The following is a 22,031-nucleotide window of genomic DNA, read 5'->3' as shown; positions in this document are numbered from 1 at the left end:
TGCATCCTAACTTATAGAAACTGGTTCCTATTAGACATAAGAACTAAATATTACAAATGTATATTACGACTTACATTTTAATCATTACATATTCGTGAGACCTAGAACTCTCCCCATGCCCAAAGACCCCAAATATACTCCACAAATGATCAGATACCTCTTCCTCTCATCCTTCTTCGTATTAGAGGCAAAATAACATATTCCAACAAACGAACACACTAACAACCCCTAATAGTTATTGTAACTAACTCACTAAAGGGGTTACCTATCAGTACGAAAGAGAGAGTGGTCGTAAGAGAGGAGAATTCCCAATAGAGATAGTGGCCAGGGCTAGCAGGGTGATACCATGTCAGAGAAAGGAGATAAAGAACAGAGAGAAACAAAGACTAAGAGAGAATTATAATCTCTGAATGAGTAGAAAAGGGAAGGAATGAGCAAAGTGCCAGAATGATTTTTTGGATGAAGCCAGGTGTAGACTGGGTCCAATGTACACAACAGATTCTGCTTGTGCCTATAGTTTTTTTACATTGTCTCTAATTCTTCATCCTTCTCTCCCTTCAAAATTTTGATCTCGTATTTTCCCAGAAAAAGAAAAGCATGCAAGCTTCTGACGATCTTTCCAGTTAAACTTCATAATAACAAAAATTACAGCTAATCTGCCACAACTACATTATAAACAACAGCTACATTATTCTTATATTATAAGATTATAGGACGAGATAAATAGCATTAATTAAAATGGCAGTTAATGTAAAACTAGAGGGTGATTACTTCGGCAATCATCTCTTTGAGGTTGTCGTCATCATTAACTTCTAAATCTATATCATCTTCCTTCAGTGCCAAAAAAATCAAGTCTTTCAAGGGGAGTGGATCACTTATAGATATTGCATTGTGGTGCGCAAATTGGCTCAGAAATTGCTGATACATAAGCTCTTTGCTGCAAATGAATTAAAGACTGTCAAAGACCAATTCCCTGATTGCATAAAGTGCTAAGTAGAGGTCAGATATAATACTATATCTCCCAAAAAAGTCATCAGCTTGTGTTAGCATTCAACAGCTTTAAACATTAATGAACTCTTACAAAACTTCTCACCTCAAAGATTTCTTAACGTAAATTAGAAAACCCAAGTAAAAGATTCCTTAACAGAAACTAGTAAAACCAAGTGATAGATTCTTGAACATAAACTACCAAAACCAAGTTAAATATTCCTTAAAATAAACTAGCAAAACAACACACTTACCTCCAGTTTACAACATTCGCAAGATAAAGATGAGTATGATGCTGAAGCACAACAAAAACAGCATCTGTCATTCCAATATATGAGCAGTGCCTTAAAATGTCCATCATAGCTACAGGGTAGATGCCAGCGGGAAACATATTCCGATCAGCCTAATTCACAGAATGAACTTATAGTTAGGAGTACTTGAGTATTCTAGAAAGATACCTGGGTCGCAGTCGTTATTGATCACAGCAAGAAGCTCTTGAACGCTAGTAAGATCTGCAGCAGTCTCTGGGTTCCTACTTGGACTAACTGAGGACCTGACATGAACAACGCAAGTTGTTTGTTATAGGATAAACCAATGGATATACTTCAATCCTTATAAAAGTGTCAAAAGCTTACGTATTTCAAGCACTCAAATATATCATACAAAGCAATTAGAACTAACAGCCTACATGTAGAAGGAAACAAAGGGAATCCAAAATTCCATAGGACACACATGCTCCTCATTACAATTATGCATAGAGCTCGTGACCCCAATCTTTCAAAATAACAACGAAAAATGTTAATAGATGGAAGGACATGGCTCACTCAAAGAAAAAGTGGAAGGAAAACGCCTTCACAAGACTGGTTCAGATTTTTCAATAGTCGTGGTCCAGAGTAGTCCTGTCGACCAGCCACTATCATAAGACTGTTTCTAAGACCTCTGCCTCGCTGTTTTAATCGCTAATTTTGTGATCACGTGAGATCCGCATGGCACCTTTCTCAGGTCCATTAGAGAAGTGGGTCCCTCATTTGAGTCCACTTTTGGTTTGTGGGTCACTCATTTGAGAAGTGTTTTGTACAGTTTTGTCCTCCTAGATTGAAGTGTTTCCAATATTGCACACAAGGTTATTTTGTTTACTTGCGGCTTTTCTGTATACTTTATCAGGCAAAATCAGGCTGTGAAGGCTTATTATGTCTTTAGCCAACGAGCATAAGGAATATCTAAGCTAAAGGGAGCTCAACAGGCTTCTTCCTAACTGGAAGGGATGAATAATATGTTTAAGTGGCTTGAGGAGTTTGTGTACTCAATTTCTCTATTTTTAATACAAGCATAAATCCCTCGACTTTAGGGAAAATAATCAAAGACATAATTACATAATCAATAACAAAATATGTCCTAATCAATAATAGAATTGGATAATGATAACATCAATCTTAACAAATCTGAACACCCTCTCAAGCAGGTTTAGTATAGCAATAAGATATTTGACAAGGGAAGATGTTCATGTAATCAACATGTCATCTACATAACAAAGCACCGACTTTGTGAGCCGATCTAATTTGAACAAACAATGAGTGGTCACATCTACATATATAACTTAGAGAGGTCCAATTTGAACAAACAATGAGTGTTTTCAAACAAGCTCTCGAAGCTTGTTTAAGTCCAGATGTAACTTTTGGATTTTGCACACTAGATTCTTATTAGAGAACAAGACTTAAGCCTAGCTTAGTTATGTAGTTAGGTTAGAGTTAGAATAATTTCAAACTGTTGTGACAACTGTCACAACAATTGGCAGTTTTAGTTAAGTAACTGCTTTAAGCATCTGCTGTTTCAGTTACTTAAAGGACGTGACTTGTTTAGGACACCTCCTACAGTTCTTTGTTTCCGAAGCTTTCCCTCTCTTATATAAAGGGATAAGCCTTTTACATTTTAATTCAATCAATTCAATTCAATAAAGAATACAATTCAGATTTATCTTCTTCAAATTTCTTTTACATTTATCTTTTTTAAAATTCTTATATTTGACAGAAAGTCATCTCTTGAGAGACTGGGACATCATTTTGAATTTAAGGATTAATTAGTATATATTTTGACCAAGCCCCTCTAAGGTCTAGGAATAGCGTATAAATGTGACAAGCTAGTTCCAAATGCCAGGCATCAGCTTGAAGGGGGGAGTGTTAAGAATAGGATATCTTTTTTATTTAGTGCATTAACTACCCTTGATTAATTAGGATTGAACTTATATGGTAGGATGTTATCATATCTCAATCCCAAAAATCAAGGGATTTGATCTTGTATCTATGTTTTATATTTTCAGAGGCAGGGTGATTTTTTAAAACAAGCAATTCAGATATATCTTTCATCTTTCTCAGGTAAGAGAAATTAAATAAAAATCAAAAATATATTGAAGTTCCAAAATTAAGTGAAGATGAAAGGATTAGGAGAGAATTCAACAAAGAAAGGACCAAGAAATAGAGCTGACAAAAATTAATTGAAAAAAAGATTGTTAGCTTGTTAAGTGCAAAAAAATATAGAAGCATATACCTTACTGCATTCGAACAAGCACCCTTTTCAGTATGTCCATCAAACTTGGTTTGACCACAGGCTTGTAATCTTCCAGCAAGATCTAACGAATCTGTTCTGACCAACTTATGTACTGGCACTTTCTTTGATCTGGATTCTATGAGCAGTGTAGAATGTTGGAAAATAAATGAAAAACAATATGATAAGCCATAAAAGCGAAAGAAGTAAGACTTAGAAAAGACATAAATTCCAATACCCATTGCCTCAGTGTTGAGGTTAGCCTTCATGCTGGTATTAATTTGAGACGGAGAAGATTGCCTAGCAGTCTGCTACAAGCATGGGACAAAAATATGAATAGAAAATGGAATTAAGGTACTTCAAATAAAAAATGAACAAAGCAAAATCTGCATTCATCTTTTACAAGAATCAATTACAAATTAAAATAGGTGTATGTACTATTTTGGTCCCCCTACAGTTTTCATCGATTTTGGTTTTGGACACTAAAGTTTAAAAGTTTAGTTATATTTCTAACCATCTAGTAAAATTCGTAAACCGTATAGTAAAATGTCCTAGAAAAACCTGCTCCTCCAAGGCTTGGGCTTCCTTGGAACTCCTCAATCTTGATTCAACCATCGACATTATCTGTTCCATCATAGCTTCCTGATTTAAAATGCTAACCTGCACGCAAACAAAGACACTGCAATCAAAAACAAGAGAGAAAAAACTAGTCAATGCAGCATTATAAAGTACTGTAACTTAACGCAACCTTCAAAATGTGGTATCCCTACACATGTTTCCGGGGGGGCATCACATTTTTCCACATAAATTTTAAGTAATACTCTTTCTATTCGTTTTTACATCTGCTAATGGTCTAAACAAGGTATTTGTGTCTAGCATGAAGGATATTCAAAGGCAAATGTAAGCAGAAGTACAACAAGGTGAAGGTACCAAATGTTAGACATATGTGTACTTGTTATACATAGAAAATCATCAGCCAGATTAAATCATTGTTGAGGCTCAACAATAAAGATCCTATTAAATTTTCTACCTTCACTCACCTCAAGCAAACCCTATGAGCCTGTTACGCATGTCATGTAAGTAGTGATAGTATAAGCAAATATAATACCTTGGGACCTGATATGTTTTTATGTGACAAATTTATTGTACAACATGAATTTGATTAAGATTGAATATATGATTATAAAACCATATCATGAATGTGATTAAATATATGGTTATCCCTTCAATTTGTCTCGGTTAATCAACCCACTCATACTTTTATTCGTTTTAGAACCATCACTAATCACTCCTTTACTATAGAGGACCGGAGAAATGGACAGACAAAAGTTGTACGAGTTAAATCACATGGCCTATATAATTTTCAAGACCTTTCCCCAATTGTTTGCGTGAGGATAGATACCTGATGGCTCATCAGTCATCACCTAGGTCCTCCAATTGCTTATGCGGCATGTCAATTTGATAAACATGTTCGAACTTCATTTCCACCGGTTGCTAATAGTCAAATTCTCCTTCTGATGTTGTGCATTCAGATGCCCTAAGGTCCTAGCCGTGTCATTTCCAACTTGGGATAGAGGTATCATGTTATCGATCTTGGTGATTTTTCAAGACGCATTTGGATTTATTTTCTGAAAAAGGTAGTAACTTTTTTCTATCATTCAAAAATTTTGCAAAAAAATTCAAACCAACTTTGGTCATCATGATCCGCTTTTACGAAGTGACAATGCAAAAAAGGATGGTATTCTGCATACTTCAATAATTTTAGGATTTCTCCTGCCATGATCCATTAATCTACTTGCCCACATACACTTCAACAAAATGGTATTGTCGAATGTAAGCTTATTGAAGAGCCCCAACTACTTATTTGTACAGAGTAGGATTGTCAAAGGATTTTGACTCAAGTTTGAATAACCTGCAAGTAGTTGTCCTAGGAGTGATGCCAGGTTTGGCAAATTCCATATTGGCACACCTAGGAAGGTCTTTAACATACTTGGTTTGAGTGAGAAGTAGAGAGCCATCTTGAAGATGTTTAACCTCAATTCGCAAAAAATAGTACAAATTTCCTAGCTTTTTAATTGCAAAGGTGGTGCCCAGTTTGTCAACAAGAGCATAAATTTGTGAGATTGATGACCCAGTGATGATTATGTCATCCACATAGACTAACAGAAACAATTGATACCATGTGAAAAGATTAAAGAAAACAAAACAAGAAACATGGCATGGCAGTCCCTCTTTCAGCATCAACTTTAAATTAATAACAAACATGCTAGCAACAATTCACAATCAAATGTTCTACAAAATAAGCATCAAAATAACAATAACACCACCACAAGTCAAGTGTTTTGGTCGGTGAGTTTAAACTTCATCTAAATACAAGTTGTTACAAACTTTAGCAGTAAATTCAATAAGAAAACATAGAATAATATACTGATGCGGATTTATAATAAGCTTCGTACCTCTTTCTTTGGTGCATGCCTATTGAAAACATAGAATCATATACTGATGCAGATTTATAATAAGATTCATACCTCTTTCTTTGTTGCATGCATATTGACATCGATTTGCCCAGGTGGCAAGACGATTGAAATATACACAAAGGGTTTTGATGCCCAGTGCAACTTTTTTGTATAAACAACTTCAATAGCTCTCTGCAATGCAGACCACTCAACCAATCTATCTGCGGAACATAACTGGTAAATTAGAATCTATAAACAATTATCGAATATTGGACAGAAATTTATATATTCATTGGTGATAAAATTAAAGTACATTATGATAAAGAATGGCTTATAACACAGTCTCGCTCAATGACAAAATTGAAAGGAACAAAAAAAACATAGAATACTATAACATCAAATAACAAACAGCTAAAAGTTTAAAAATGTCAGCGTAACTCAAGACGACATGAAATGGAAACGGTAGAAATTTCATTGCATATGGAAAGGTTTATTGTGGAACCTTCCAATTCCCATGTAATAAAAGAGACGGTCGCATGGATAAGGCTCCTACTTAGTGGAGTTTAGGGAAGATATCTGCATATAAAGACATAAAGCCATAAAGTTATCATAAAACTACACAAATCAGAATCTTGTGATTCTCCTTAATTTGTCCCAATCTTCAACACTTCGCCTCATACTGGTGGTAGATATCTATCACACCCAAATTGGACCTGATTGTTTCGTATGTGTTCCTTGGAAGTGCCTCAGTCCGAAGGTCTGTTGTTTGTCTACTTGATGAAACAAGGTCAACACCTACGATCTTATGAGCAATTCTCTCCTTTTGGTATTGGAGTGCCATAGAACATGAAATTCTCACCATTTCCTTGGTCATGGTGTTGAGCACCCACGACCTTACTTGGGTGTTCTTAAGTTGCCATTGTGAAAGGGAAGTGTTTCTATCCTCTAGACATAATATTTCTTCAATGATATAGCCTTTCCGTGAAGGAAGATCTTCAAAGGTCTTAACCATTGGGTATAATTTTTCCCATTAAATTTATGGCCAATGATGAGATGAGTGCGCCCATCGGGTATAATTTTGACCGTTTAATTTGGCTACTCGTCCGAAGGTTCACCCCTTGTTGGCAACTGTAGGATTTTCTCAGGATTGGATCAAATCGAGCTCTCATACCGTGCGAAATTCTGATTTTATTTCTGTATATTTATAAAATAATACCAGGGATAATCTAGCCAAAGAATGAGGGAAGTTAGGCCCTTTATAATTGCTAATTATTAAAAATAAAAAAACCATAAAATCAGCCAATACTAATATACATTTCAAGACATAAAGTTGTCATAAAACTATACAAATCAGAATCTTTCCTTATCAGAAGTGTGCTTTAGTTAAGAATGCATGTGTATTAGAAGTGTGCATTAGTTAATAGTGCACGTGCTTCTTTCCTTATGTGGCTCCTTCTGTTGGGCTTTAGTTGAGGTTGTTAGTAGGTTGTTAAGGGCCACATGCATTGTAATTTCTCTATCTTAAGGACCCTAATCCTTCTTGTAAAATAACATTCAGAAATAACAGATTTACATTTTCACTCTTTCTCTCTAAACTTTCTTGATCCTTCTCCTTCGTTCTTTCTTATATTCCTTAATTGTGCCAATCTTCAACAATAATATTATATTTGAACTCTTACAACATAGATTTCATAGTTAGGAAGTTTTTAGATCAGATAGCCCACTGCACGAGGCACCCACCTTTGTAGGGGAGCTACAAAGGTAGAATGGTAACCCTTCAAGCTCTTCTAACTTGAAATCAATTTCCCAAAGTGGAACCCTTAAACATCAGATCACAGTGGCAACCTTACTGTTGGGATAGTTGACACCCATAACCAATAATGATACAGAAATAAGTTTTGCCCAGGTTTATAGTGTAATTTATCATCTCCATTAGATGGTTGCGTGAGTATTATTCATATTAGTAAAGCTATTAGTTTTTATAATAGTATGATATGAATAACTTTATATATGTCAGTAAGGTATTTGTATGTGTATAGATAATGAATACCATTAATGAAAAGGATCATAATCATTTTCTTGGCTGCATAAGTTGCATTTGACATGAAACCCTGCATCTCAAAAACTGCAGGAGATGGATTACTATCTGCAACGTTAATTTCCTTCAGGCAGCCAGCAACTGCAATCCCGTAAAAAGATCTGATGACATCAAGCCTAGAAGATGTGACACTGGTGTGAACATCTGGTCTATTAGCATTATACTGATAGCAACACATGTCCCAAACAATAAGTGAAAATTAATATATGGAATTGACAATGTATCATATAAGATTGCATTAGATAAGTTTGACTGCTCAAGAGACCAACCTTTCTGCAAGAGAAACTGACATTAGTGTGATGAAGAGCAAATCTGCTTACTAAGTCTACAATCTTTTTATAATCTCCATGAGAATTTTGCAAAGCCTTCTTGCTAGCAGCCATGTTACAGAATAAATTCTCAACCTAATAACACAAGCACAAGAATTTCAACCCACAATAAAGTTAATTCCAAGGCTAATTTGAACAGAAGATCTCAGTTCTGAAAGTCTACAACCAGTATTTGCATTATGGCATTCGGTCAAACAATGTGTCCGACCCCACTTTGTGGGATTAAGGCTTGGTTGTTGTTGTGAATAGAAACAGAAGTACAATAAGAATATAGATACAAAAAAAAAGAAGGAAAAGATCTAAGACACAACAAAAGAAAACAAAGCTACACAGACAAAGTAAACAGAGTACAGAACTAAGTCAGAACAAAGGCAGCCCAATCTCTGTGAATCTGAAATGGTAACCCCCTGAAACAAACTTAGTCAAGCAACAAATAGAAGATACGAACCTTGTTGTGTTTACCACAACACACCAGCTATCCCATTCTAGTTGTCACTTTAGCATAACCGACACTTTATTTAATGCAATAAAGCAAAAAGTAGTTAATACACCTTGATCTCCTAAGGTGACAAGCAATTTATAAAAACTTAAAAATGCTAAGCTGACAATTAAAATGGAATGGGTGGAGCATATCTAGAGACATTGAAACTTTGACAAATCCAGGTATTCCCTTCCAAACATATGCACCATAAAATAGCAAACACAATTCCAATAAGTTAGCAATCACAATTCTCATTTCTTTTTCCAAATAAATCTTGTGGGTGATTCAATAAAGACATGAATATATGTCCAACACTGAGATTGATACAGATGGAGATGTACAACTAATAGCAAGTGAAGTAGAACATAAACAAGGAAAACTACAGAAATGCATGGATAGCCAATGAAGAAGACAAGAAACCTCTTAGTCAATATTTCAGGTAGCTTGATAACCTGCTTCCCAGATATAGTAGTATGTGATGCACTATCTTCATATTGTGAGACCAGTGCCAAGTTATAAGGGTTTGATGAAGTTTTACAACTAGGAAGCAAAAGAACGGGTTCAAAAGATCATGTTTTGAATGCAGCTTAAACATTCTAAAGTGTGAAGTGTTAATACCAAGGAGCACAAATAAACTTCCAACTAGTTTAATTAAACATCTTTATAGTCTGAGTGTCTAGACCATTTTAATTGTCATAATATTAATTCAAGTGATATTTACACAAAGTAATCCAAATGTTCAAGCAATGACAAAGGACTACTTCATACCGTGACTTGTGTTCCTTTTACAGCAGCACATGGCTTTGGCTCATGCTCCATGGCACCATCTTTATAGGATACCCTGAACAATAAAATCAGAAAGTTAAATGATCATAAGTTTATTAGGTTGGCCATTGGTATTACACCTACAGTATTGAGAGAGGTATTTTCTCCTTTTTCAACTAAACCCGATAGTTAAACAGTATCCCAAAAAACAGTGCACATCAGTCGAAATCGTTACAGATTAAGAGAAACTGAATATAAGAATTGAATTGACGTATTATGAAAAGCTTGATTGATACAACTGATGCTCTGGTTATATATACCAAGAGATGATCTGTCATAGCTTCAACTAACAGAACCACTCCTAGCAGCCTCTGTTAACTCAGCAGATGCGTGTTCTAAGGTTGACTAAACTAAAAACTAGTTTTGACTAATATATTGCACTAATACTCCCGCTCAAAGAGAGTTTTGACTAACATTGACAAAGAGACCATCAGAAACCTACTGCGATGTGTTCCCTCCCATCAAGCTTCAAACTTAAGAAGAAATACTCACTATGATTCGATTTCATCACAAGTTCGATGAAGTGCCTCCGGATTAAGAAACAGATATGTTAACTTAGTGGCCGGGAATGGCAGAGAAAGAGGAGTATAAGAAAGAGAGGATACAAAAGGGGTTGGACTGTTGGAGGAGGTGGTGGTGGAATTCCAATAGGATCTGTGTTGAGCCATATAGCTCTATACCATGTAAAATGTGCAAACTATACTAGAGAGTGAGAGAAAAATTGAATGATAAGAAACAAAATTGGTGTACTATGAAATGCTTAATTCATGCTTTGGTTATATATACCCAGAGATATTTGAAATAACTGGAACTAACAGAAACACTCATAATTGCCTCTGCTGACACAAATGAAGCTTCTTACATGGATGACAAAACTAAACCACCTATGGCTAGTTTATTATGCTAAGGACATGCTTATAGTATTTATTTGTTTAATTACTCTATTGGTCACTAAAATTTATAGGGAAAATCAAATATGACTCTACCCTGAAAAGGTTTTTAATTAAGTCCCTAAGCTTGGAAAATTTTGAAATTGAATCCTTGGTACAGATTTCTGTTAGGTTCCCATAAGTGATCCATTATCTCATGCATTTCAGGACTTCGAAGTTTCTACGAAATTTTAAATAGGTCAGAATACTTTTTCGTTAAATTCTTAAACTTGATATAAGCGACTTGGTTTCAAAAAATTTCATGTTACGAAGTACGAACCCAGTAAAAACATGGATAGTATAAGGCTAAGAATCATGAATGAGACACAATAGGGACACAACAAAATTTTAAAATTACTATGATTGAAGATATAAAATTAATACAGAAGCACAAATCATATATTCAAAGAGAGAAATGTAAACATAATTAAATAAAATTATTAACTTCCTCTAATTACCCTTTACCCTTCCAAAAAAGGATTATCCTCTGTAAAAGTACAAAAATTTAATAAAGTAGAATCAAAGCAACACACAATATGTGAAATTTCTTATATTTCTCTAGTTCATATCCATCAAATATCCACAATGTAGTAGTGTAAATTGGGATCACATCTTTTGTCTCACGATTTGTAACACTCGACATCTTTTTAAAACAATGACACGAACTGGCAAGTAGAGTGACATACTATTTGGGATAGAAGATGTGCTCCCGGGTAAATGTGTAAATTTTACCTGTATCCATGCACACTCCCTTGGGTTATGGTAGTGACAGTAACATCACCCAAATGTGAGATGCTGGAAAGTGCTTCTCCCCTAAAACCCATTGTCTTCAGTCTCATCAGTTCCTCAAACTTTAACAACTTTGATGTTGTGTGCCTCCCACACATTATTGCCAGGTCCTCGTACTAGAAATAAATAAATAAAAATGGCCAAAAAGCAAAGTTAAATAAAGAAAGATAAAACAATGTATACAATACTGTAGAACTTTTTTACACTTTCACTGCAGCATCATCAATCATCATTCATATTCAAACGTATCATTGCGCTTTTAAACGGGTGAATAATGATGTAGCGGGAGTTGTGTTGGAAGTAAATCTTGTTACACTGATAATGTATAGATATTACTGAGTCGGATCAAAACATATGGAAAGAATAACATACTCGTACTCCATGGCCATTGTCATTGACTTGGATGAGTTTAAAACCACCATCCTGGATGATGACGTTAATATTAGTGGAGTGAGCGTCAAGGCTGTTCTCGATAAGTTCCTTAACGGCCGAGAGAGGGTGTTGGATGACATCACCGGCGGTGATTCGTTTAACGACGGAGTGGCTGAGGCGGTGGATTTTGGGTGGGCATTCACCGGAGTTATGGTTACCAAGTTCCATGTTCATTTAGGTTTTGAGTTGAAGGTTCAAACTGTGTTCAGTGCCTTGCGAGTTGGGTTGTTTTTTTCGTGCCTCTAGAATATTCTTATAATAACAGAGTGCCTCTCTCTCTCTCTGACCCTTTGTCTATCTTATCATACAAGACAACTTTTGGCTTTTGGTTTTCTTAGTCTTTTATCTTTCTTATTATATTGTTTTCAATAACAAAAAAATTTAAAGCTTAAAAGTTTAATTTCGATAAACGAAGAGAATACTTACAGCAATAAGGATTACTTCATTATTTAGGTTAAGAGAGAATATATTTAATTATAAAAAATAATTATTTTATTACGTCTTTTTTCTATAAAATCTTGTTGAATAGTTGGACGAGACTTAATAATTTGATATTGTTTTCTGGTACCTACTACATGACCGGTGGAAGAATAAATTTGTAACTTCTTATGACAGATTTTATATTTGAGTGGTTTTTCTTTAATGTTTTGTTTTGATAGGGAGTAGGAAATAAGAGAAGAGAGAGATGTAAGAAAGAGAGGAGAGAAAGAGATATATGAGAAATAGTATAGATTTGTGTGTTGTTTGGTATGAAAGATAGATAAAAGAAAGAGAAGAGAAAGAAGTATATATAAATGTTTGGATGACAAAAATATCCTACAATAAAAAAGAATTTGAAAAATGTCTTATTATTAATTACAAATTAAGAATTATAACTTTAAAATTTATTACAAATATTATATTATTATAATTTCAAATTTTAGTTTTTAACACTAATTATGAAGTAAGAAAATGTAAATGAAAATTTTATATAAATAAATAATGCTATAGTATTGAGTAATGAAAATGGTTTTTTAGTCATTTCATCACTTTCTCACCATATAAAGAGAGAAAGTTTTTTTTGTGGGTCTCATCCACTTTTTACTTTTCTCATTCCTTCTTCTCTTCAAACCAAACACGAGAAATTGTTTATTTCTCTTCAAATTCTCTTCCCTCTTTCTCTTTCTTTCCTTTCTCTCCTCTACCAAAGAGAGATTAAAAGAGTATAACGTCTATGCATTATTAGTGTAAAAATTTATATACAATTAGTATATCATTTACAGTGTAATAAAAATGAATAATGGATGATTCATTAACAGTGTAAACAACTCTTACATTGTCTATATATATATATATATGTATAATATATATATATATATTCATGTTTTTTTAAATACACCTTTAATTGTTATTGAACACAACTTTTATGGTTGTGTACTAGTAAATATTATAGCTTAATGTATGTTTTTTTGTATTACTAAGAATATTCTCTTATCTTTTTGGGTGATGAGTTATTCTCTTTCGGAATTCGTGATTGTTCGTTTCCATAAATCAAATCTTTAACTTTGGAGAATTCATAAGAATCTTATACCATTAGAACAACTTCTTGTTAGTTAGTTTAATTGTATGTGAAAGTGTGTTCTGAACTCGAATTCAAATTCAAGCTATTATAGTTTGAAATAATATGATTTTACTTACCATAGCACTGCTATCTTAACTTTAAAGGCTTGAAAAAAATATTTATTATAAAAATAACTTTCTTGATCCCCAAATTTTCTTGAAAATAGGTCTGTGGGCTGGTGAAGCAATAAGTGATTAGAGTTATATCCCCAAATTATAGCTAGAACAATTATATACTCATCCCATAATGTCAGGTCATAACCCAATATTAGAAACCAAGGAAACTAAGAAAACTAATATGTCGTGTTTAAACCACAATTTGAGTCTAAACATGGTGAGATAATAATAAATAATAAAAACGAAATATAAAGTAAAAATTATTTATGTCTCTACCATATGATTTTCATCTCTAAATTTTGTTCACACAGTTAAAAGTTATGGAAAATAGGAATCTAATATTGGATTTTCCAATCTAATATTTAGAAAAGTTATTAGATATATCTTAACCAATATGATTTAATAAATTTAATCAAATTAAATTCAGTTAAATCTTTCATTATTTCATTTTATCTTATTTAATATAGCCATCCCATACGAGTTTCTATGAGAAATGGACTACACTAATGGACTAGGTTCCTCTAAGTTTTCATAGTACATATACATAATATAGGAGTGTCGTATTTATACAGTAAAGATTTATACACAATCAATATATCATTTATCATTCATTTGAGAAATGAACTATACTAATTGAATATGTTCATCATATATATATATATATTGTTAGGTATGAGTGACAGAATACACCTAGAAGGAGGGTTGAATAGGTATCGTGGTTCTCACTTACCGCTATTCGCACCAAAGCCTTATTCTGGAAAATCACCCAGTTAATCGATTAAAGAATGTCTTAATCGATTAAGTCGCACAGAATTAACAGTTGCTTAATGACTCAATTATACAGCCACTTACACGTTATACATAAATGATATAGCAAATATATTTCAACAGAAATGATTTTTATTTGGCAGAGTTACTATATTCAAAATATCAGCTTCAATAGGCAATTAAAAACTGCTTAAAACAGTAAAGATATAAGGGAAAGAAACAACATGCAACAAGGTTTTATACTGATTCGTTTTGTGGTCCACTACAAAACTACATCCAGTCTTCTCCTTTGATCTGAGAGATTTTCTTCACTAAAATTGAAGTCAATATTTCTTACATACACACTTCTAATTACAAGACCTTGAACACTACCTTATTGAAAATAACTACTGAATACAACTTCGGGTTGGCCGGGGATTCCACATAATGATCCCCAACTGCATTTTTTTAACCTAAGAACTTGAAATATTCCACCATGTGGGATTGAGCTCTCAGCAAATGATCCTTCAACTGTCTCAGAGCCTCCTTTCTACACTGCACACTCCAATTCACCTAATCTGAAGAAATGCCTATAGATGAATATTTACACCATACAAGAAGTTGGAAGATAAACTCAAACATTAGTAAATTTTGGGATTAAGGGACTGAAAAAGAATACTGATAACTATTTATGAGTTTAATGAGACACCCAAGGTCCGGAAATAACTTCCATTTCCAGGTGCAAAAAGGAATACAAAAATAAATAAAAAATTATTTTGCTTCAAATTATATCATTTGAAAAATTAAGATAATATAAACTCACATTTTCAACTTTACTTGTCATTTATAATCTCAACAAATTTATTAACTAGATAGCAAGGTAACAAAACACTCACTTCTATTTTCCCTGTATAATTTCACAAATACCACCTTATAGTTGGTTACAGTGATTTAAATTACGGAACAAATCACGTAATGCGGCCGCAATATTGTGATTGCAATAGCCGCAATTGCCGTGTGACATCGAATCACAACGATATGGCCGCATCGAGCCACATCGCAACTTAAAACACTGGTTAGTTATGACACAAATTATAGTTATTGTAACTTGGACAGACAATTTTACTTTCTCCCCTTCAAAAACAATTTGATACCTCAATCTCCCAAGTGCACTTTCTATTCTAAGGATTTGCAGATATCATATGACACATGTCGACAATGGTTGGTTTGCATTAGAATGAGAAATTAAGCTTCTTTCTACTCTCCCCTGTGAATTTCAAAAACCAAACAGTATAGTTGATCATACTCATGACACGGTACTTTATTTGTTATAATTTGGACGGAACATCTTTTCCTTCAGAAACAGTTTAGTATGCAGCAATCTGACAACTGCACTTTCCCTCCCATGGACTTGCAGCTATCATATGACACATATTGACAAAGCTTGGTTACATTATGAGGAGAAATTGCACTTCTTTCTATTAATTAATAACACATATCTTTGATTTTCTCTCTATTGATTTAATTATTTTCCATAGTTTAACAACAACAACAAAGCCTTTACCCACTAGGTGGGATCAACTACATGGATCAAACAACTTCATAATGCTTTATCATATATCATGTTCATTGAGAAAACATTGAGCTCTAAATCTTTCTTTACAATTTCCTCTATGGTTTTTCTTCGCCCCATGCTATTTTACATAGTTTAGTGGCAGAGAAAATTACCTTGTCAACCGTTCTTGTTCTGAATTTTTTCCAATAACTATTATCCATATGGAGCTTCTTCTGCTACAGCTTGTGCTGCTGCTTGTGTTCACTTTACCATTCTGTGACTCCACATTCCTTCTTGGATGCTTAGGCCAACCTTACAGGGATTTCAAACCCAACAGAAGAGGAAGTACAAGACCTCTTCATAACCTCTTTTGACCAAAAAAGAGAGAGAAGGAACACAATGTAATGTATATAGTTGAACATATTCATTTCTAAAGAAAACTAAATGAATATATCCATTAATTTTCTTTTTTTTAATTCACAGTTCACACTACACTGTTTTCAAATTGTATGCCGAAAAATGCAAAATACCAACGATACTAATATTTAGGGTCCGTTTGTGAGTTGGATTGGAGGGGAATGAAGGGATAGGGAAGGCAATAAAGTCATGTCAAAAGTGTATTTGATGGCTCTCAAGTCTTTTATTTCCCTCCAAAATACAACTCACAAACTAACCCTCAGGAGGATAAAAGTATTCTAGAACAGAAAATAGAAGCATACACAAATACAATCCCTTTGCATATTAAAACAAATTGCTCCCTAAAAACTATGAAGAAAACTGAACATCACATAAAAGATGAGATGAACTTATCTTTATCTAAAGTTTGAACATCACATATGAGCAACACAACGGATAAAGCATTAAATAAACACAAATTGAGTAATGAATTAAGGAGGTTAAGTTTATACAGTCTGTTGCAAAAACTCATGAAGATGGTCATGTCTTTCATTAGCAGAGAAGCTGTAGATAAGCAATTTTGTTGTAGTTGCATCTATTGAAAAGCCTTTGTCTTTCATTATTTGAAGATATTTTGTAGACCACGAAAAATCGTATTTTCGCAGCAATCGTTGGACTAAGACATAATAAGTGCACATGTCAGGCATGCATCCATCCTCTTCCATGTTAATCAATAAGTCTTCAGCATCATCCAATAGTCCCTCTTTACATAGATCTTGAATCATTATGGTATATGTATAAACATCGAATTTCAACCCTTTAGCAGGCAAAGATGAAAATAGTTTCCGCACATCCTTCGTTTTTTCAGAACTGCACATCCCATCAAGCATAATATTATAGATTAAAATATGAAGATCCAAATTCATCTTCTCCATTTCCCTAAACAACAATATTGCCTCCGAATGAAAATTACATTTGAATAGACCATCCAACATAATGGCACAGGTTTGGAGATCGGGAAGTTGGCCATATTTGTGCATAGTAGAAAACAATTCTTTTGACGCTAATGGTTTCCTTGCTTTGCAAAACCCACCAATAAGAGTGTTCAGAGTGAAAATATCTGGGTCCAATCCTTTACTAACCACTTCACCCAAGAGATAGATAGCTTTATCAACATCTTTAATTTTACACCACCCATGGATTAATGAATTATATGTTACAATGCTTGGTAAGCAACCCTTATCAATCATCAATAACCACTAATCAATGAGTTATATGTGACAACATTAGGCTCTTCCCCCATTTGAATCATATAACTAATAATGCTTTTAGCCCCCATAATCAACCCCTCTTTGCGAAAAGCGTCCACTAAGATTGTAAAGGTTTGCACATCAGGAAAGATTCCCTTTTGCATCATCGCACTAAGTAGGGTTGAAGCCTCTTTCCATCTACCAGAAGTACAAAGGCCATGAATTAAGCAAGTGTAAGTAACAAGATTAGGTTGAATACTTTACTAACCATTTCCGAGCGCAAATTCAAAGTCTCGGATACCAACCTATCCTTGCAAAGAGCATCAATAACTGTGCTATAAGCCACGACACTCGGCTTACACTTCCTTTCCTCCATTTTCTTCAAAAACCTTATAGCAGCCGGAATGTCACCCATCCTACATAACCCATTAATCATTGATCCATACATATGACTACTCGGCCGATAACCCATCTTATCAAATTCATCTACTAACCTCATTGCTTGACCCACATGGCCTTCTACACAAAGACCATTAACAATAGTGTTAAGAGTCACTAAAGTAGGATTCAAACCTATTTTGAACATAATTCCCAAAACAGATAACCCAAAATGGGTGTGATTCAAATGACAAAGACAATTAATAACAATAGTAAGAGTAAACACATTAGGTTTAACACCTAATGAATACAAGTGTTTGATAAGAGAAATTGCAGTTGCATAATGCTTCAACTTAACAACTAACCCAAATAACAAGGTAAAATCTTTGGGTGGTGGAAAAGGGTTCATGGTAATCATTTTATGGAAGAAAATGAAAGCAGAATCAATGTTTTTGAGGTTTCTTATAGAATCCAAGAAGTTGTGTCTGTTATTTATGAAACTTGTGTCTGTTATTTTTGAAGAAGAAGAAGAAAAAGAGTAATGGGAAATTAGAAAAGGAACGAAGTATTGAAGATGTGGAAAGTTTAATCTGTAATGATAAACATTTGTTGGCATCGTTGTTTGTCTCTATGCCTCTACCTCGAATTTGGTCGTAACACTGAGACTTTGTTATGATTTTTTTATGCTTTCTTTCTCTTCACTTTAATTTTAACATTATTCATTGCACGTTTAATCCAAATCCTCACTGCCAAATATTTTCTACCCATCTCTATTTAGGGAGCATGTATGTTATATTATTCCATGTATCATAACATGTGATGAGGTAAAAAAATTATTTAAGTTAAAATTAAAAATTTTAAACATTTTTCTCGCCAATTATACATTCCTGATATTTTGAGTGACACAAAATAATGGAGCAGCAGATGTGCTAATATTAATTTAATGAAGTTTTGTCAAATACTTAAATGTATTAATATGATAATTAATAACAAATTAAATAAATTGTATTATTTATTACTAGATAAAATCTTACTGGGTTGGAATAGAAGCATAAAAAAAAATTGTATAGAAGATTTTGATTCTTATGTTACAACCACCACTACTTTTACTAGTTATTTAGACTTCGATAGTTTGGAAATGTGAGTAAATATTTATAAACTTTTATATGTATCAATTTGGTATATGAAAAATTGAAAAACATAAAATAGTCCAAAAAATATCATATTTGTGTTAAATTAGTAATTTTTTACATTTTCTATGACATGTGATATGAACTATTTTGACTTTAATTCGAGGTAATTGAGTACTAATTTGGACTTCTATTTATTCCGGGATCAAACTCATACAAACGGAAAATTTTAAGGACTAAAGTGAATATTCTAAAAATTTGTAATGAGGTTAGTTTTAAATTTCATCCTATTTAACTTAAAAGAAACTTTTGAGCTTTTTGATAAAATACTTTAGATTAAAATCAACTCATAATTTTAAAAATTTCTCACCATATATAATTTTTTAAGAGGTGGGGGTCTTAATTAAAAATATATCACCTCATTAAATAATCTTAAAACTAATACCATAATGCACCAAACAAATAGTTAGAGAAACGTTAAACAAACATAAATAAGAGATAAATAATAATAATAATAAATAAATAACCAGGAATTCCTCGTTGAAAAGCAATAATTGCAATGATCTATTTCCATCACGATGAAATTTCAAAGATTACCCAGGTCTATCGGCCAAAGCTATAGATTCGTTGAATAGATCAATGTAGCGCATGTTCGGCCCAGAACATCCAAGGGCATCACATACCTGTTATTACCTCAAACGTCAGTGGCCTAAGTGGCCATAGTCCCTCTTAGAAGCTGGTCGTGGAGGGTTACCTCCACATAGTAGTTAGGAGGCTGAGGTATCGTTCGTTAACAGAATTAACCAGACAAATCGCTCCACCAACTAAGAACGACCATGCACCACCACCCATAGAATCAAGAAAGAGCTCTCAGTCTGTCAATCCTTACTATGTCTGGACCTGGTAAGTTTCCCCATGTTGAGTCAAATTAAGCCGCAGGCTCCACTCCTGGTGGTGCCCTTCCGTCAATTCCTTTAAGTTTCAGCCTTGCGACCATACTCCCCCCGGAACCCAAAGACTTTGATTTCTCATAAGGTGTCAGCAGAGTTACACATCAAGAAATCCGAGTTGGTCCACAAGGAACAATCCAAGCCCTTGATGCATCCCCAATAAGTCCTATGTGCCGGACAACACCAAGCCAAAGCACCAACCTACACCTGGCCGCGTGTGACCGGGATTCGGCATGGAAGATGACTCGATCGAATTGCCCACGAAGCCATGAAAAAATGCACTAGCATGCATGGGATAGCTTGCTGGGGCGTTCGGGGGGAGCCCAATGGCACGCCATCCTAACCCACCAAGGTGCATGGGGAGGCAGGCAACTTGCCCCATATAGTAGGCTTATATGCAAAAGCACACTCTGCACTAGCGGACATCCTTTTTTCTGGGAAGACATACTGGGGTTTTTAGGCTAGAGGTTGAATTTTGTCCTGATGTTTTGCACACGTGCTTATAAGCGACAAGCTTTACACAATTCCCGGAAATTAGATAACAAGTGTGTACCATGTTTTTTGAGTTGTTATTTTGCAGGAATGCTAGGAGCATTATTCCTAAACATTTCCCAAAGTTACGCCCATGTAACATCGAGGCATTTACCTCAAATGAATTTCCACCGAAGTGTGGGACACGCGGTGGTGCCATGACAGACAACATCGCCTAGGGGTTGAATTCTTATGTGAAACTTTGGTCGCAACCATGGCTAAACAATTGCGGGTTCCCCTCCAAATATGGAGAATTAATGAAGGGGCCAACGTATTACGAGGCGTTTACCGAAATAGGGAACGCGAGAGAAGCAAAAATCTCACACGAGTCATGGGTCATGGCATGGGTCACTTTCACCACGCACTTAGACCATGTGCCATGACAAGGGTCACTTTCACCTAGCACTCGGAACGTGTGCCATGGAATGGGTCACTTTCACCTAGCACTTGGAACGTGTGCCACAGAATGGGTCACTTTCACCTATCACTCAGAAAGTGTGTAATGGCCTCAATTTCACCTAGTAACACTCGGACACATGTGTCATGGCCTTAATTTCACCATTCACTCGGGATCACGCACGAGGAACCACACCATGCACAAAGCACCCCAACCACCGGACACCATGAACCACACACAAGGCACCATGGGGCATGGCTAGAGGCGATGCCGCACTCCACACTGTAAATGACTTTGTCTCTACCGTGTGCTTGCGGAACACAGACTTTGCACCTACTCGCCTCGTCGCCCATACGAGGTGTGGGTTCGTAACCCTTGTAGGGAATACGACCTTGCTCGGAAAAAGGTTTGAGATATGAGGGACGAATCGAAGCGACAATGACTTAATCTCATTGGATCGTGGTAGCAAGGTCAATTTGCCACTTACAATACCTTGTCGCGTATTTAATTGTGTGCAAAGGATTCTACCCGCCGCTCAGTGGGGAATAGAGCTTCAAGGTGTCCCGCGAGGCTCGTCCACCCCGCGGGGGTCACCAACGACACGTGCCTCTAGGGGTCTGAGGCCCCCTACTGCTGGTCGGCAAACGAGCGACGAGCACACTCATCACTTCTAGCCTAGATTCTGACTTAAAGACGTTCAGTCATAATCCAACGCATGGCAGCTTCACGCCACTTGGTTTTCAACCAAACGCGATGACCGATTTTGCGAATCAACGGTTCCTCTCGTACTAGGTTGAATTTCTATTGCGACACTTTCATTAGTATCGTAAAACTTGAAAGTGCAATGTGTCAAGATAGCACTTAGCTTGCCTATATTTTGATGAAGACAAAGGAATTAGTGAAAGCTTAAAGACAACTCAACAAATCAACATGCCAAAGATTCAAGAGCTTCATGTCTAGACGAGAGTCTTAGATGTGTCTTAGTTATTGAGTCTAGGTTAGGTAAACCTAGATGCAAATCTCACAAAGTCTAAAAACTATCATATCATTTACATGAGACATGTCATCTAGCTTATTATATGTTCATGCATTAATCATACATGTTACTTGTGCA

General features: G+C 35.0%; 1 protein-coding gene and 1 pseudogene across 1 annotated transcript; both read right to left on the bottom strand.

Annotated features, from left to right (window-relative positions):
- Window positions 1-741: 741 nt before the first annotated feature.
- LOC109337000 (DNA mismatch repair protein MLH1-like) lies at window positions 742-12,173 on the bottom strand. Its single transcript, XM_019573850.1, has 11 exons — window positions 11,808-12,173; window positions 11,379-11,551; window positions 9,661-9,733; window positions 8,352-8,486; window positions 8,035-8,245; window positions 6,057-6,205; window positions 4,090-4,188; window positions 3,532-3,836; window positions 1,446-1,540; window positions 1,242-1,350; window positions 742-937 (listed from the first exon to the last, which is right to left on the bottom strand). Exons 1-11 carry the CDS (start codon window positions 12,039-12,041, stop codon window positions 757-759), a joined length of 1,764 nt encoding a protein of 587 aa, XP_019429395.1. The 5' UTR covers window positions 12,042-12,173; the 3' UTR covers window positions 742-756.
- Window positions 12,174-14,685: 2,512 nt separating this feature from the next.
- LOC109336999 lies at window positions 14,686-18,596 on the bottom strand (annotated as a pseudogene).
- Between the last annotated feature and the right edge of the window lie 3,435 nt (window positions 18,597-22,031).

Source organism: Lupinus angustifolius, unplaced genomic scaffold, assembly GCF_001865875.1.
Source record: "Lupinus angustifolius cultivar Tanjil unplaced genomic scaffold, LupAngTanjil_v1.0 Scaffold_1_656, whole genome shotgun sequence".
Classification (NCBI taxonomy): domain Eukaryota; kingdom Viridiplantae; phylum Streptophyta; class Magnoliopsida; order Fabales; family Fabaceae; genus Lupinus; species Lupinus angustifolius.
Note: the sequence above shows the minus strand (reverse complement) of the source record. Positions and strands in the feature narration are given on the sequence as shown.

Excerpts from the sequence above, each read along its gene's own strand:
- LOC109337000 (XM_019573850.1), bottom strand. The coding sequence starts at position 12,041 with ATGAACATGGAACTTGGTAACCATAACTCCGGTGAATGCCCACCCAAA. Across the intron at positions 8,246-8,351 it reads TCAGTTTCTCTTGCAGAAAG|TATAATGCTAATAGACCAGA; the intron begins GTTGGTCTCTTG and ends TGTTGCTATCAG. Across the intron at positions 1,541-3,531 it reads GCTTGTTCGAATGCAGTAAG|GTCCTCAGTTAGTCCAAGTA; the intron begins GTATATGCTTCT and ends TGTTCATGTCAG.